Genomic DNA, 13,625 nt, shown 5'->3' with positions numbered 1-13,625 from the left:
CGCAAATTAGTTCCAAAAAATCTACATCGTGTCAGAGAGCGCTACGAAATCGGGGACACGAAAAACGCGAGAGTGAGCTTTCTCAGGTTTCTGCTGGCATAGATGAATTTTGAATCGATAAACTTTACTTGTGATTTTTATTATCCATTCCTCATATTTGTCTCTTATTTGTTCGTTTTGTTCCGCTATTTACTTCCTCCCTGGGATCAGGAGAGCTGGAAAGGTCAAACCAGAGCCATAACAGAGAGAAACCTGCCATAATAGTATATCATCGATAATTTAGTGAAGTAAAATTTTTTGTTGCTCGGCACATCGTCTCCATAAATTTTATATCTATGGTCCGTTTTTTGTGTAAGGGCGGTTAGGCGTCTATGATAGGATTTGAAATCGAAGATTAATCCGGGGTCAACACGCGTGCTTCGTCAAAATTAACCTATAATTCAAAACAGTTTATGCTCTTCCACGGGCTGTAAATTTCTTTTAGATATAAATATACTCTCGCGATGACTGACGAAGGTATAGTTTCCTTTTTGTATATTTCATTTAACGTATCATCCAGTTTACATCTAGACCAGCAGTTTTGCATTAAATAACGGTACTCACGTTGATTGTTGTGACAATTGATAAGATATTTTTCTACTTCATCCACTCACTCGACCAACTTGAAAGATTTAGTAATTAAATTTGTATTTTTTTATCCAATTAATGTCTTGCTTATTTTCCGTATTATTATTATTTTTTTTTTTGCATTTTTCGTATATTGTATTTGATTCGATTTCTAAATGTATTCTTTCTATTCTTTCTACAGCTCCTCCTCTATTGGATAATTCTAGTTTTGAAACTGACAGGATAAGCGATAACGATAGCGGCGATGATTGGGATGAAGTTAACGATGCAACGCAAAATATCACCTGTCTCTTCTGTGTTGATGTTTTTGACAATTTTCCATCGGCCATAAAACATTTAGAATCCTTGCACAAATTTAATCTTACAGCTTTCAAGAGAAAGTATTCACTGGATATATATTCATATATTAAACTCATAAATTATATCAGAGCTAATAAAACTAAGCCAGAAGAACTGGATTCATTGAGTCTCAAAATATGGGAAAGTGATGAATATCTGGCACCTGTTCTTCAAGATGATAGCTGGTTAATGTTGGGTAAACATAAATTGATTATTCTATGACCTGTGTGTTGAGATGTGGTTAATTGTTGTTTGATTAACAAACTTTTTTTTACCCCAAGATATCGACGATTTTAATGATGCTGATATCAAAAAACCTACTGCCTATCCTGTGAACTCGGAAAATGGTTGCGTCACTTTGTCAGAAATTCATTTTGTCGAACTTCAGGGAACCATACAGTCTCTCAGAGCTCAACTTGAGCATAGCGAAGTTGCGTATCAACTGGCAAAAGAAGTATGAAATCAAACATTAGTTTTTCATATCTTAGTTCATATTCTGATGACCTTTTTTTCACTTTTAGCAAATCGAGGAAATGAAGGAAAAAGCACAAAGGCTTGTATTAGATGATGACTTGACGAAGCCCACCAGTGAAATGTGTGTCAAAAATAAAAGCTTGGAATGCGATGAAGGATACTTTAATACGTATAGTCATTTCGCGATTCATCATGAAATGCTTACGGTAATTATTGCAGTAAATCTCTCCTTTTTTTAGTTGATTAAGTGCTGATCAAAGGTTGCAAAAAAGAAAAAAAAAATGTACTTACATCAGATCAATCAGTTTCCATTATATTTTCATAAACTAAGGGATAAGTGTGTATTATTCTGGTTACCACAAAACAGTGCATTGCCTACGTCAAACTTTTTATTCACAGCTGGATGTAGTATGTAGGTTAGTGCTAAAATTATTAAATCTGTTCCATCCATAGTAATATTTTTGTAGGACAAAGTTCGTACCGAAAGCTACCGTGATGCGCTGCTGACCAATTCAAACATGTTTAATAATTGTGTCATTTTGGATGTTGGTTGTGGAACTGGCATTCTCTCTATGTTTGCAGCAAAATCAGGCTGCCGGCAAGTTATTAGCGTTGATCAATCAGACATTATATACCATGCAATGGACATTGTGAGGTAAATTTTACCAAGGACAAATATGAATTGTGCTTGTGAATTATGTGAGACAAGTAATCCAAATATTCGCTCTACTGTATTTTTGATAAGGAATCAGTTGAACAACGACACTCAAGCCCTTTTTGTTCATGTAATTCGTTAACTGGCAAATCTTCTGCAGAAAGTGTTCCGGAATTCAAAATTCCAAGTTTCAAGTTATATTATTATTCGTTACAGAGAAAATAATCTCGCCAATGTTATAACATTGAAGAAGGGTCGATTAGAAGATATCGAACTTCCTGTAGATAAGGTCGATGCCATAGTGTCTGAATGGATGGGATATTTTTTACTATTCGAAGGAATGTTGGACACAGTTATTTTTGCAAGGGATAATTACCTCGCACAGGGTGGTAAACTTTTGCCAAATCGGTGCAACATCAATATCGTTGGTAGTGGGGATACTAGTACGTGTCTTAAATAATTCAGTTTTCCTGTCACACTAAAAGAAAGTATTTAAGAAAGCTAACGGAAAGTTTTTCACTCCTTGACCAAATAGACCGCTATATTGACCTAGTGGATTATTGGTCCAATGTTTACGGATTTAAAATGAGTTGTATGAAGCCAGAAGTGGTGAGAGAACCGAGCATAGAAGTTTGCCATGTGCAAGATCTGATCACAAATGTTTGCGAGCTCCAATCGTTTGATCTTTATGAAGTAACAACAGAATGTATGAATTTTACATCACCGTTCAGCCTTAAGGTCAAAAAAACTGGATCTTTGACCGCCATTGTCGGATATTTTGACGTGTTTTTTGATTTGGATAATCCTATACAATTCAGTACCGGCCCTCACGCAACTCCCACACATTGGAAGCAAACTGTGTTCTCCTTAAGCGAGCCGATAAGCGTTACAGAAGGCAAGTCATCGGGAGTTTCTTTTCAGTTGTAAATAGAATGAAAATAATAAAGAACTGTCGATGATGTAAAGTTTAATATTGATATATTGTTTCAGGAGAGACAGTAAACGGAAAATTAATATGCCGAAGGCACGTCAAAGATGTGAGAGGTCTTGTTGTGACAATCCAGCTAAAGAGTTTTAGTCAAGTGTATTATTTGGACTAAGAAATCAACGCCGTTGAGTAGCCAGTAGAATTTTGAAAAAAGTTATCAAAATTCACGTCGAATTTTGGGTAAAAGAGATACTTCCTATTAGGGTGAGTTTTAGTACTTGCAACTTTTATGCAATTCGCATTACTTATAAATGGTATTTAGCCAAAAAGAATATAATGCAGAACTATTTGTTACATAATTTTTTTTACACACAGTGGCTGAGTCGCGGTCACAAGTGGTATTTTTTTTTTTTTTTTTCTCTGGATTGCTTCCATATTATTTATAATTATCTCAGTTTTCGTCAAATGTATTCAGTTGAACGTATACGAATGATGTCGATAAAACGCGAATATAGGTTTATGTTTATCTACCGGGTAAATTTCACTTTGCGAATCTTTTTCCACCTCTATAGTAATAATAACGCTATGAAGTTGGATTATATAGACCTAAATCTTACAAGAGATTAGCTTTTATCTACCTAGGCTCCGTCTAATGCCCGTCTGTGATATCTATATCCAATGATGATTATATATATATTGAGAATTTAGATCAGCAACGAAATAGCATTTCTTAATTGCGCACGCCTATCTATACGCAAATATTGAAAGAGGTAGTAAGCCTTTATGTATTTTAATAACCATACACTTATAGTAAAAAGGTGTAAAAAAATAAAATAAAATTTAAAATTCGCAGTTATATTTAATTGTTATTCTCTAAACTTCTATTATAATACATATTGTAAAATTTACAAATTTCATCAAAATTATAAAAGTTCAATCTAATAGCATTATCGTGATGAAAAACGAAAAAAACGCGTTATATATTTGACAAACGGAACGTTGTCGAATATACTACAATACAGTACATCAAACGTTACTACATAAACTCTACAGATCATTTTTAATCAAAATATTTATAAATCCTATCGGATTCTTTAATATCTTATTACCAGGCTTATATGCATTTATTTCTTCACTCTGTAGAATTGACAATCATTATTCTAGCTGTACGTAATTATACCTATGAGTATAATAAACTTCAAGAAGCTGAATACATTATAAATCAAATAAAAACGATAATTTCGTCTTTTTATTCTTCACTTTTATATCCATTAGACGATCGCGCACCAAATTTAAATAGTATTAAAAGCATAAAAAAAATTGTCCCTATGACGGATTAGTGAAAATTTCTTATCCTCTCAAACATGTTATGCAAACGTTATATGTTCTATAGAATACGTTACGTAAATTTGCTCTGTCGGTTGAAGAGCATTAATAATTTTGACAGATCTGTCAATGAGTCCACACCGTATTTTCAAATTACGCATCAATATAATCGTGTTATTTTTTTCATTAATATTTTCAACGCTTTTAGTTTCAATAACACGATTTCCAAATCTGATAATTTCTTCTGCTCGCTTCGTGATTTGTTTCATCAAAAAAAAAAAAATAAAAAATCCGTGTAAATCATTAGAGCTGGTATTTGACTCTAGCCTTTTCAAAGTTGGGATCGTCAGTTTCTAATCCCGTTGCCGCGGGACCAAATCGATAAGTAAGACGCTCCTTATCAACGGATTCAAGAGTGCCTTTTTTATAATGATACCTGAAATATGAAATTAAAAATTACAATTTGTCACTTATCACGATAATTGCGATTACGAGTACTCGCCGATTTATTTCACAAATATTTATATTGCTGTGGCGTAAGAAATGAAACTAGTTATTGTAATAATGTTATAGGTATATAAATTTCTAAAATTTACCTTAACGCACGACTAAATTTGTCGTAGTCCATCTCCTTCTTCTTGATTTTCTTACGTTTGCCCCACATCCGTGCTATTTCTTTATTTTTAACCAAACAAAAAATTTTTTTGCTGTAATCCTTCCAGTATATATATTCAGGACAATACTTCGGGTTGTGTAATAAGTCTCGTAAAAATTCCCAAACCCACAATGTGTGTCTGCCTGTTGACATATCAAATGGATTAGAAAAACAATTATCTGTGCACGTTTTTTTCGTTTGAAACATTTCATCCAACTTGCCAGATCTTCCTTTTCGCTCTACTTTTGTTCTTGCCAAATCTATATTGCTCACCGATTCTGCATCTGCATAATCCAAACAGAGAAATTCAATTATTATGCAGAATAATCGTTTTACAAGGAAAATTCTCTCAACTTAATCACGATGAAAATATATTCATGTTTATCGAATCGTATTTCAATTTCTTTGGTCAATTATTCTCGTTGCTTAATTTACGTATTAATTACCAGAAATCGAGACTGTGCTGTCGACCGATGTCTCGTCGTCGGAGTACGGTACTCGGTATCGTTGGAATGGAATATCTGAAAAGGTTTTCATTTTCATTTTCATTCCATTTTTGTTGTTTTCTGCTTGAAATAAATTTACAAATATATATATATATATACCGATTTACCGTTATGTTTTACGTTGCGTTCCTCTCGTAACGATTCGTAAAACTTTTCCCCATTAATCGGATCACGATTGATGAAATCTTGCAGCGATAATTGCCGAAGTTCATTTCCTGGCATAGAAAATTTCTCGGCAACAGTGCAAATATTGTCATAAAAAATATTTAATTCTATAGATATCCAAAGAAGCCAATTTTTTGTATCTGTCGTATTCCACTGTTCTACCTTTTTTTTCTGCCAATGTCTGGTACGGATATTCGGACTTTTTTTGCGATCTGTTTGCGTAAAAATTAAAAAAATAATATCCAACATCTGGACCGAGTTATTTCACGTGAAATTAATGTGCAAGACATTTTCTCTGAGTTTTTTCATCTTTAATTTCTAGTATAAAACTTACGACGAGTCTTTGGGGCGCTTTGCTTCGGCAAGAATTCGAAAAGCCTACTTCCGATGGTTCCACAGAGATTTATAAAATTATTTTTCGACAGTCTTAGAAGTTCTTGTCCTGGCATAACAAGTTTTTCACTCCTGCAGCAGACGTCGTAAGATTCCCTCAATTCCACGATTATCGTCGAAATTAACCATTTTTTTGTGTCTTTTTCATCCCATTGATTTACCGGTTTTTTTCTCCAATTTTCCAAATCCTCGTTCCTGTTCTCTTTGTTACCTGTATATGATGATGGCAAAAAGAAAAAAAGGAAAAAAATACAACGAATCATTTATTAATATGAGAAGACATAACTATACGGTATAATAATGTATTACTGTTTAACGACGGTGAGGAATAATTTTTTTCTTTCCCTTCTATCGCTATACAAGTATAACAATAAAGAGCAATTACTTACTATCATCCGATTCTCCGTTTGGGTCTTCCAGTTTAATATCCAAATGAGGAATTTCGATATCGCTTCCTTGAGTTTCATTATCTTTGTTTAACGATACTTCAGATTTAAAATCCGTGCAGTTTACATCAAAAAACAGATGATCAAACTGCAGAGAATCGAGTAAGGGGACAAAAAATTACAAAAATAGGCAGATAAAATTCGAATTAAATCATGAAATTTTATTATACTTCTACCATAGCGAATAGTTGTAATGAATTTGTAAAAGAAATGAGATGGTACACGACAAAGAGAATAGAAAAAATAAGGTAATCAAGTTTCGTGCGCGAGTTTATAAATGTTGCGCGAAGTTCGAACGAAGTGTGTGACAGAACGTTAAACAAAATGGAAACTTACGATCGACATATTGTTGTTTGTCCCGTGTCATGAATAACAAGTCCAATCGTGTAGTAGGTATTTTATATTCTCGCAATTGCGTCGCTGAAAGTATTATAACGTCTTCCACTGCCTCTTAACACTCTTCTAATGCTCAACCTTTATTTAATTATCCACTTGTACTGAGATTTACAATAATTCCGTAAAGAATAGAATCTTTCAGCGGTTTCTTTTTCTTTATCTTTTCTTTTTTTTTTTGTTTGTTTTTTTTTTGTCTACTTACGTATCCATCTGTAAAACTTTTTTCAATCAGCCTTGACCACTGTTTCCCGTTTCCACATCTGGACACGTTCCTGGTACAAGTTCTACTGATCAGTCACCGATGTCTTGACCCATCTAATTCAGCATGGATTTCGGCTACTTCATTCGGCCAATCACGGACCGACTATGTAGCATATGAACCATATGAATATCAAACCAACCGACACCGTGCTACTTACGTATTACGTGTCACATCAAGTTAGTATACCTACGAATATCGCACGATGTGTGTGTACGAACCAGGAAAATTTTTCAAACTCCACCTCTCTTGGCGTACGACCTTCGCGACCCAAGTAATGAATGAATTTGGATTTTAATCACGCGTACACCGCTACAAGATTATGCAAATTTTAGTAATCATCTGTTCGGAATCCAAATAAGACTCGCATTGTCTCGCGAACGGCAGCGAGCTTTATTACCCTAAATAATACTCTAGATGACAGAGACTTGTGAACCACTGCTAACTTGCGCTCCGTAAACAACAGAACTGTACGAAATGTATTTATAATGCCTTGGGTTGTGCTTTTATCAGTCGCGTAACTTAGTTACCATGCGGTTTGCTTATCGACTTTCGTAGAATCTAAACATCCTCTTCGTACCTAACTATTACGTGTGCGCAACTTGAATTGTTTTATAGTTTACTGTGGCATATACGAAATTATAAATTTTTTACGCATTAGACTACGTATTCGGAACGTTGCGGTAGGTCGGACGTTTCGATGAAACTGACGAGAGGGATATTTTTATACCTCGAGTTAGCGAGCTACGGCATATACGAATGGTTTCAGATCTTTTTCTCGCTTCTCAAAATTTATAAGTATTTTTGTTGGAATTATTTTTTCAATATCGATGACACTCGTTCACAATGGATGCAATATTAATATAAATATTAACAATGGCGAAAGGTTTTCGTGTATTCTGCGTACAGTTGTAAAGTATAAAAATACGATATATTACACTGATACTCTCTAAACTCGCTTATGTATAACTGTAATCCTTATGAAATTAAGTATACTGTTTTTTTTCTTTCTTTTTCTTATTTATAGACAAATTGACGAAAGTTTTACCTCATAGGTGAGACGTAAAAAAAAAAGATAAGACAAACTTTCATCCATCTCAACAGTCAATAAAATTTTCTATTATATTACAATTTATCTCCAACGTTACATAATATATTATATACAATACATCGGTGTACCTATATGTATATTGTATATTATGTATAATACATATATCGTGCGTTTTCGTAGATGCGCACCATTAGTCACGCGACTGATGTTGAAACTCGGAGCTGCTCAGAGTGGACTTGTACCCTGAATTGCCTATAATTGGGAGTTACACCATAAGGCGTTTAATCGTACATTTTTTTTTAGATTAAAAGCATTAATAAACTCTATTGTTTGATTGTTCAACGACTTATCGGACCTAAATATACGCGTCTATGTAATACGGAATTATGTCAATGAGGTAGGTAAACCGAGGGATAAATTACAAAATCGAAATAAAGTCGATGACTCTATTTTCGTTTGATCATTCTTGTCTTCTAAATCGACGAATATAACAGCAAATCGATATACCGTTTCATCAACTTTTAACTATCAGACACAAGGCTCTATTTTTTTTTTTTTTTTCAATGATAAAATGGAATTATTAAAAATGATTTTGTATTATTCTTTGCGGTTTTCTCTAGTTTTCTCTTGATTACAGTATAAAAATAAAAACACCTACAACGTGTTATTTGGTGATGAGATTTCGCAGGATGACTTCACTTATATCGTTATAAATTTAGTAGCTTACAATTAGTTACTAATTAAGTACTAATATGTTCAATATAACCTCTAACTAACCGTCTACTCATAAATAAATTACCTGTACAGATACACTGTGCAGGCATTTTTTTGGCACATACATCAAATCACGCATATTTTTGGCCGTATAATAACTTAATCACTCGGAGTACATTAAATTATGTTATAAATATTCTTAATACCGAGAGTGATTATGAATTGATTGACATCTCGATCTATCTTTCTGTACAATATAATACAATAGTGTCGAACCTATATTCTTATAATATATGCTTACGTAAAATGATGTCGTCACATCGTATAAAATGATAAATGTCATTTACATAGAATAATGCGTGAAAATTTTTCGTGAGACGGAGAGGCAGATATACAGATAATAAATATAAAAATTCTTGGTCTATAAAATTACATGGGATTATAAGATATACAATAATATACATGTATGGAATGATTCGTCGATTTTAAAATTGTGATTTCCTGAAATTTGGATCGTCCGTTTCTAGGCCCGTCGCTGCGGGACCAAATTGATAAACGAGACGCCTTCCTTGGACAGCGACGAATATACCTTTTTTGTAGTAATATCTAAAACACAAGGAAGAAAATAAAGCATTAACATTGCATTTTTTTTACCAATGTTGACAAACCGTTGTAGGCAAACCAAGAAACAAACAGTTATTTTCAGAAAGAATAAAAGTATAGGCTTATCAGTAATGAAAATTTTCCAATCTTATGAGAGAAAAAAAAGAATAAAATTCTTTTAAATAAATAAATAAAGAGGAAAAGTATAATCGTTCGTTTAGAAAAAGGAAAAAGCGTGATAGTAGGTTTGTTGGTAAAACATTGAAATACCGATTCATTTCTGGTAAAACTGGATGTTCAAATTAAGATCTGGTTGTAAAATCTTGTAAATATCATATTTTTCATCGGGTGGTTTCGAAATCATCGCGGGATTTTTACTGAATTTTCACGGGTGTACAAAATTGACGCGACGGCAAAAAGACGCTGAAGAAAATTAAAGATTAAAGAAAAAATAAGACACCTAATGTAGTTTTTACGGTGCTGCATCAGAAAAATGCGTCGTCACATTTTAAATTGTGTGCTGCCGAAATACATAATTTCGAAGCAAAGTAGTAATTTTTTTCATAAAAACCTATAATTTTTGTAACATGCATCAATAGAAAATGCATTAGGTGTCTTTTACGTCACGATTATAGACATCAGGGTAATTTTTCTCAGATTTTTCTCTCCGCGTAACGTGAAAATGCCGCGCGTCAAAACTCGAGTGGTTGAGACCGTTGACGTGAATAACGTTTTTTGTCTGAAGAATTTAAAAATCTAGGATTCCTAATTGGAAGTGTGAAAAAATGGAGAAAACGAAGAAGCGAAAAGGAAATCAAATAAAAGGATAGCTGCTCGAGGTATAAGAAAATATTTTAATTCATTCTCACACCCAACAACAGCTACCGTTTCATTCCAGTTCCTTTTCGTTTCTTCATTTTCCACGTTTTTTCATAATCCCGATTAACAATTCCAAATTTTTTAATTATTCGTATAAAAACGCCACTGAGATCCACTGACTCAACCACATCGTTGTTACGCGCGGAATTTTGATCTTCATTAGCGTCTTTTTGTCACCGACCCGACGGCCTGGCGTTTATCGCGTTAATTTTACACCCATGAAAATCCAGCATCTTGTCGGACAAACAGACATTTCTCTGAAAACCTGTTTTTCGGATTCTAGAGGTTCGAAAACCCGCAAAGATTCGTTGAAATTAAAAATAGTGATTTTCGACCGATACCAATACTCTTGTTATACAACCAAAAGTGATGAAAAAATATTTAAGAGTCGTTAATTTACCTCATCGCACGGCTGAATTTTTCGTAAGTCATGTCCGGATTGTGTTTACGCGATCCCCACATTTTCGCCACGCAGTCACTTTTCACAAAACGAAATCTCTTCTTTTCGTAATCTTCCCAGCATATCCATTGCGGGCAAAACTTTGGATTGAGTAGCAAGTTTCTCACATATTCCCAAAGTCTCTCGTTTTTGACTGCTTGTATGTATAAAGAAACATCACATTGATTACACAAAATCGATAAATATTTTTAAACACTGCACTTTGAATTTTATTTTTAAAATTTATTTATCAGCTTACCAGGTTTCTGTTTGGTACTTAAACTTCGAGGTCTTCCAGGTTGTCGTTTTTTAATATAATCCGTACTGATCACCGATTCTTCGTCTGTAATTTCATACGGTTACAAGTTTCAAATCCGATTAATACATACAGCGGAATTGTTATCGTCGATAGAATAACTTGTAGATGATATGTTGTATAACTATTAATATTACGTATTAATTACCGGAATAGTTTTGGCTGATGGTAACGGATGTTTCATCGTCGGAACATTCCGGTGGAAATTTTGCGAACGAGTATGCTGTACAAGAAAGAAAAAAAAAGCAATAAATAAGATGGTTTTTGTTTTAAAAATTTTGACTCTTTTTTCTAAACCGTCAAGTATTTTATATTAATAATATATAAAACTTACAGTGATATTTCATGTCGCGGTGCTCCTGTAATATTTCGTAAAGTCTTCCTCCGTTGTCGTGATCACGGTTGACGAAATCTTGCAGCGATAATTGTACAAGTTTATTTCCTGGCATAGAAAATTCCTCGGCAACAGTGCAGAGTTTTTCATAGTGAATACCTAATTTCATAAAACTCGAAAGGAGCCAACTTTTCGTCTCTAACGTATCCCAGTACTCAATCGGTTTTCTCATCCAGCTGTTGCAATCGGGTTTCATATCTTCGTCGCTACCTGCACAAAAAAAACAAACAAATAGCAATGAATAAGAGATGCTCGAATCAACATTCGACGAGATGAAACGTTGCAACTTTGCGCAAACTGCAAGCAGAACGTAGAATCAAAAACGATTTTGAATCTGATAATTTATTGGCTTCAGGCTTCATTCTCCAGATTTAGTCTGCGATTAAATTTTGTCTGCCATTTTTTCTCGCCAAGTTATCCAGCGTCAAAATAAATGGTATCCGAAAAACTTTGATCCTACACGTAAGAAGTGGAAAAATACTCTTTGTCTTGTGAAAGAACATTGGAGTAATTAAAAAGTAGAGTCTTGAAGGGAAATCTCAATTCTTCAAGATGTTAAGACTGGGAAGCATGATCGCCATTTTTACGGAAGCTCTATCGGGGTAGAGTTTAAATTTGAATCACCTTGTATTAGAAAAAATACTCGGTGATTCTTGAAATTGCGTGTTTGGACTGAAAAATATTATCATTCCTGGTTTTTCAAATGAGAAATTCATCCCGAAGAAAGAAGATGACAGTTTGTTCTACAACGCCATTTGAGAAATGATAAAAAATTCGTCAACTTCGAGGGCTCGAAATTGTACGAATGCCGGGAAAAAATAACTTTTTATGGTTATAATGTGATTCTTTGACCTCAAACATACTAAAAACACATGCTTTCAGTTTGAATTACTTTCGGACGCCATTTTGTGATTTTTCCAGTTACGGGACGGCGTTATTCAGACCGTTATCAACGCCTTGGCAGTTGAGTGGATAAAAATTTAGAATGGCGACATTCAGAGGTTCGTTCTCCTTTTTTTTTTTTTTACAACTTTCTCTACCATGCGTTTTTCATTTGCAGTTACGTAGTTGAGAAAAAATCGCAGATGTATTAAAAAAAAAAAAATAAAAATCACTTTGAAGGAGAGATTCCAAGCTACGAAATGATTATTTTGAAAATCTGGTGGGGTAATTTTTTCCACGATTGCACCATCGAATATCGTTTGTAAATGTGTATTTATCGCTTGTAAAATACTCTCGACTTTGAGTTTTTGAATCTTATCGTAAGTTATATTTCTCTTGATTCCTGCGGTTGTTTCAAATCCATTGCACATCTATTCTTTAATTATATTCCCTGCTAGATGCAATATAAGTATGCTCGTTGCTTACTGTAACGCGATTTGTTGTACGGATCTTCAATTTCGATATTCCAATTGTGAATCTCGCTCTTCGCCTTGCTCTGCGCGTCCAGGTTCAGCAATTGCAGAGGTTTACCACTGTCGTAGTAAGGATCACGTGAGCAATCGACCTGTTGACAATAAAAATAAATATACAACATGCCGAAACGAATTAAGGCGTTGGGCCAATTGTTCAGTAAAAATCAAATCGACTTTAGCCAGTAGCCAAATTCGAATATTTTTCATCTCGGACGTTTTGTTATTCGATTTTTTGTTCACCGTTATACTCACTGGTGATATCTTGTTGTTGGAGTGAAAATGGTCGATGGAGCAGACGTCGTCATAATTGCAAAAACGAAGAACACTCCCGTTCGTTTGATCCGTGTAAAACGAGTCGCTTTCCATGTCGTGTTCGAGTTTCATTTTGTCCAATCGCGGTGGAAATTCAATGATTCGACAACTATACCGCAATTTTCTGCGCTTTTGTTTTTATATTGATATGGAAATTTTATTTTTATCGAAATAAAATCTAAACTTATAACATGTATCATCGATCGTTTCAACTTGCTTCAAACTTTCGGCGGTCACGTGCATCGGTCGCGCTATACATCCGCAATCCTTTACGAACTGGCTAGCTCTACTTCGTTTCAAATGGATCTTACGGGTTTTGGCGTCGAGCACACG

The 13,625-nt window shown here is 34.2% G+C and overlaps 3 protein-coding genes across 11 annotated transcripts; 1 reads left to right on the top strand and 2 right to left on the bottom strand.

Annotated features, from left to right (window-relative positions):
* The first annotated feature begins 295 nt into the window (after positions 1-295).
* On the top strand, positions 296-4,614 carry LOC107223152 (protein arginine N-methyltransferase 3). The gene is made up of 8 exons (XM_015662752.2): positions 296-516; positions 809-1,162; positions 1,248-1,420; positions 1,488-1,646; positions 1,908-2,095; positions 2,312-2,538; positions 2,631-2,990; positions 3,086-4,614. Exons 1-8 carry the CDS (start codon positions 504-506, stop codon positions 3,193-3,195), a joined length of 1,584 nt encoding a protein of 527 aa, XP_015518238.1. The 5' UTR covers positions 296-503; the 3' UTR covers positions 3,196-4,614.
* On the bottom strand, positions 3,593-7,844 carry LOC107223029 (ETS-related transcription factor Elf-5). Of its 8 annotated transcripts, none has more exons than XM_046743537.1 (11): positions 7,570-7,842; positions 7,359-7,481; positions 7,113-7,274; positions 6,851-6,988; positions 6,458-6,602; positions 6,010-6,279; positions 5,618-5,887; positions 5,451-5,525; positions 5,226-5,288; positions 4,946-5,147; positions 3,593-4,785 (listed from the first exon to the last, which is right to left on the bottom strand). In XM_046743537.1, the coding sequence occupies exons 4-11, from the start codon at positions 6,857-6,859 to the stop codon at positions 4,653-4,655; spliced, it is 1,167 nt and encodes a 388-aa protein (XP_046599493.1). In that variant the 5' UTR covers positions 6,860-6,988; positions 7,113-7,274; positions 7,359-7,481; positions 7,570-7,842; the 3' UTR covers positions 3,593-4,652. The 8 variants fall into 8 exon arrangements, with proteins under 8 accessions (XP_046599493.1, XP_046599494.1, XP_046599496.1 ...); XM_046743538.1 differs by having other exon boundaries at positions 7,363-7,481; XM_046743540.1 differs by having other exon boundaries at positions 5,618-5,725; positions 7,359-7,844.
* Positions 7,845-8,266: 422 nt separating this feature from the next.
* Positions 8,267-13,607, bottom strand: LOC107223038 (ETS-related transcription factor Elf-5). 2 transcript variants are annotated; one of them, XM_015662614.2, is made up of 7 exons: positions 13,233-13,607; positions 12,934-13,072; positions 11,506-11,775; positions 11,320-11,394; positions 11,115-11,198; positions 10,817-11,009; positions 8,267-9,540 (listed from the first exon to the last, which is right to left on the bottom strand). In XM_015662614.2, exons 1-7 carry the CDS (start codon positions 13,362-13,364, stop codon positions 9,420-9,422), a joined length of 1,014 nt encoding a protein of 337 aa, XP_015518100.1. In that variant the 5' UTR covers positions 13,365-13,607; the 3' UTR covers positions 8,267-9,419. The 2 variants fall into 2 exon arrangements, with proteins under 2 accessions (XP_015518100.1, XP_015518093.1); XM_015662607.2 differs by having other exon boundaries at positions 10,817-11,012; positions 13,233-13,606.
* Between the last annotated feature and the right edge of the window lie 18 nt (positions 13,608-13,625).

The sequence above is a fragment of the Neodiprion lecontei genome, chromosome 6 (genome assembly GCF_021901455.1).
Source record: "Neodiprion lecontei isolate iyNeoLeco1 chromosome 6, iyNeoLeco1.1, whole genome shotgun sequence".
NCBI classification, from domain to species: Eukaryota; Metazoa; Arthropoda; class Insecta; order Hymenoptera; family Diprionidae; genus Neodiprion; species Neodiprion lecontei.
Note: the sequence above shows the minus strand (reverse complement) of the source record. Positions and strands in the feature narration are given on the sequence as shown.

What these genes read in the sequence shown, in the direction of transcription:
- LOC107223152 (XM_015662752.2), top strand. An exon ending in TTCATCATGAAATGCTTACG is followed by an intron (nt 1,647 to 1,907) that starts GTAATTATTGCA and finishes ATATTTTTGTAG; the next exon opens with GACAAAGTTCGTACCGAAAG. An exon ending in GCCGATAAGCGTTACAGAAG is followed by an intron (nt 2,991 to 3,085) that starts GCAAGTCATCGG and finishes ATATTGTTTCAG; the next exon opens with GAGAGACAGTAAACGGAAAA.
- LOC107223038 (XM_015662607.2), bottom strand. Translation starts at nt 13,364, where the DNA reads ATGAAACTCGAACACGACATGGAAAGCGACTCGTTTTACACGGATCAA. An exon ending in GTACAACAAATCGCGTTACA is followed by an intron (nt 11,776 to 12,933) that starts GTAAGCAACGAG and finishes TTTTTTGTGCAG; the next exon opens with GTAGCGACGAAGATATGAAA. An exon ending in CATCAGCCAAAACTATTCCG is followed by an intron (nt 11,199 to 11,319) that starts GTAATTAATACG and finishes ATGAAATTACAG; the next exon opens with ACGAAGAATCGGTGATCAGT.
- LOC107223029 (XM_046743536.1), bottom strand. An exon ending in AAGCGCCCCAAAGACTCGTC is followed by an intron (nt 5,888 to 6,009) that starts GTAAGTTTTATA and finishes TTACGCAAACAG; the next exon opens with ATCGCAAAAAAAGTCCGAAT. An exon ending in CAGCACAGTCTCGATTTCTG is followed by an intron (nt 5,289 to 5,450) that starts GTAATTAATACG and finishes TGGATTATGCAG; the next exon opens with ATGCAGAATCGGTGAGCAAT.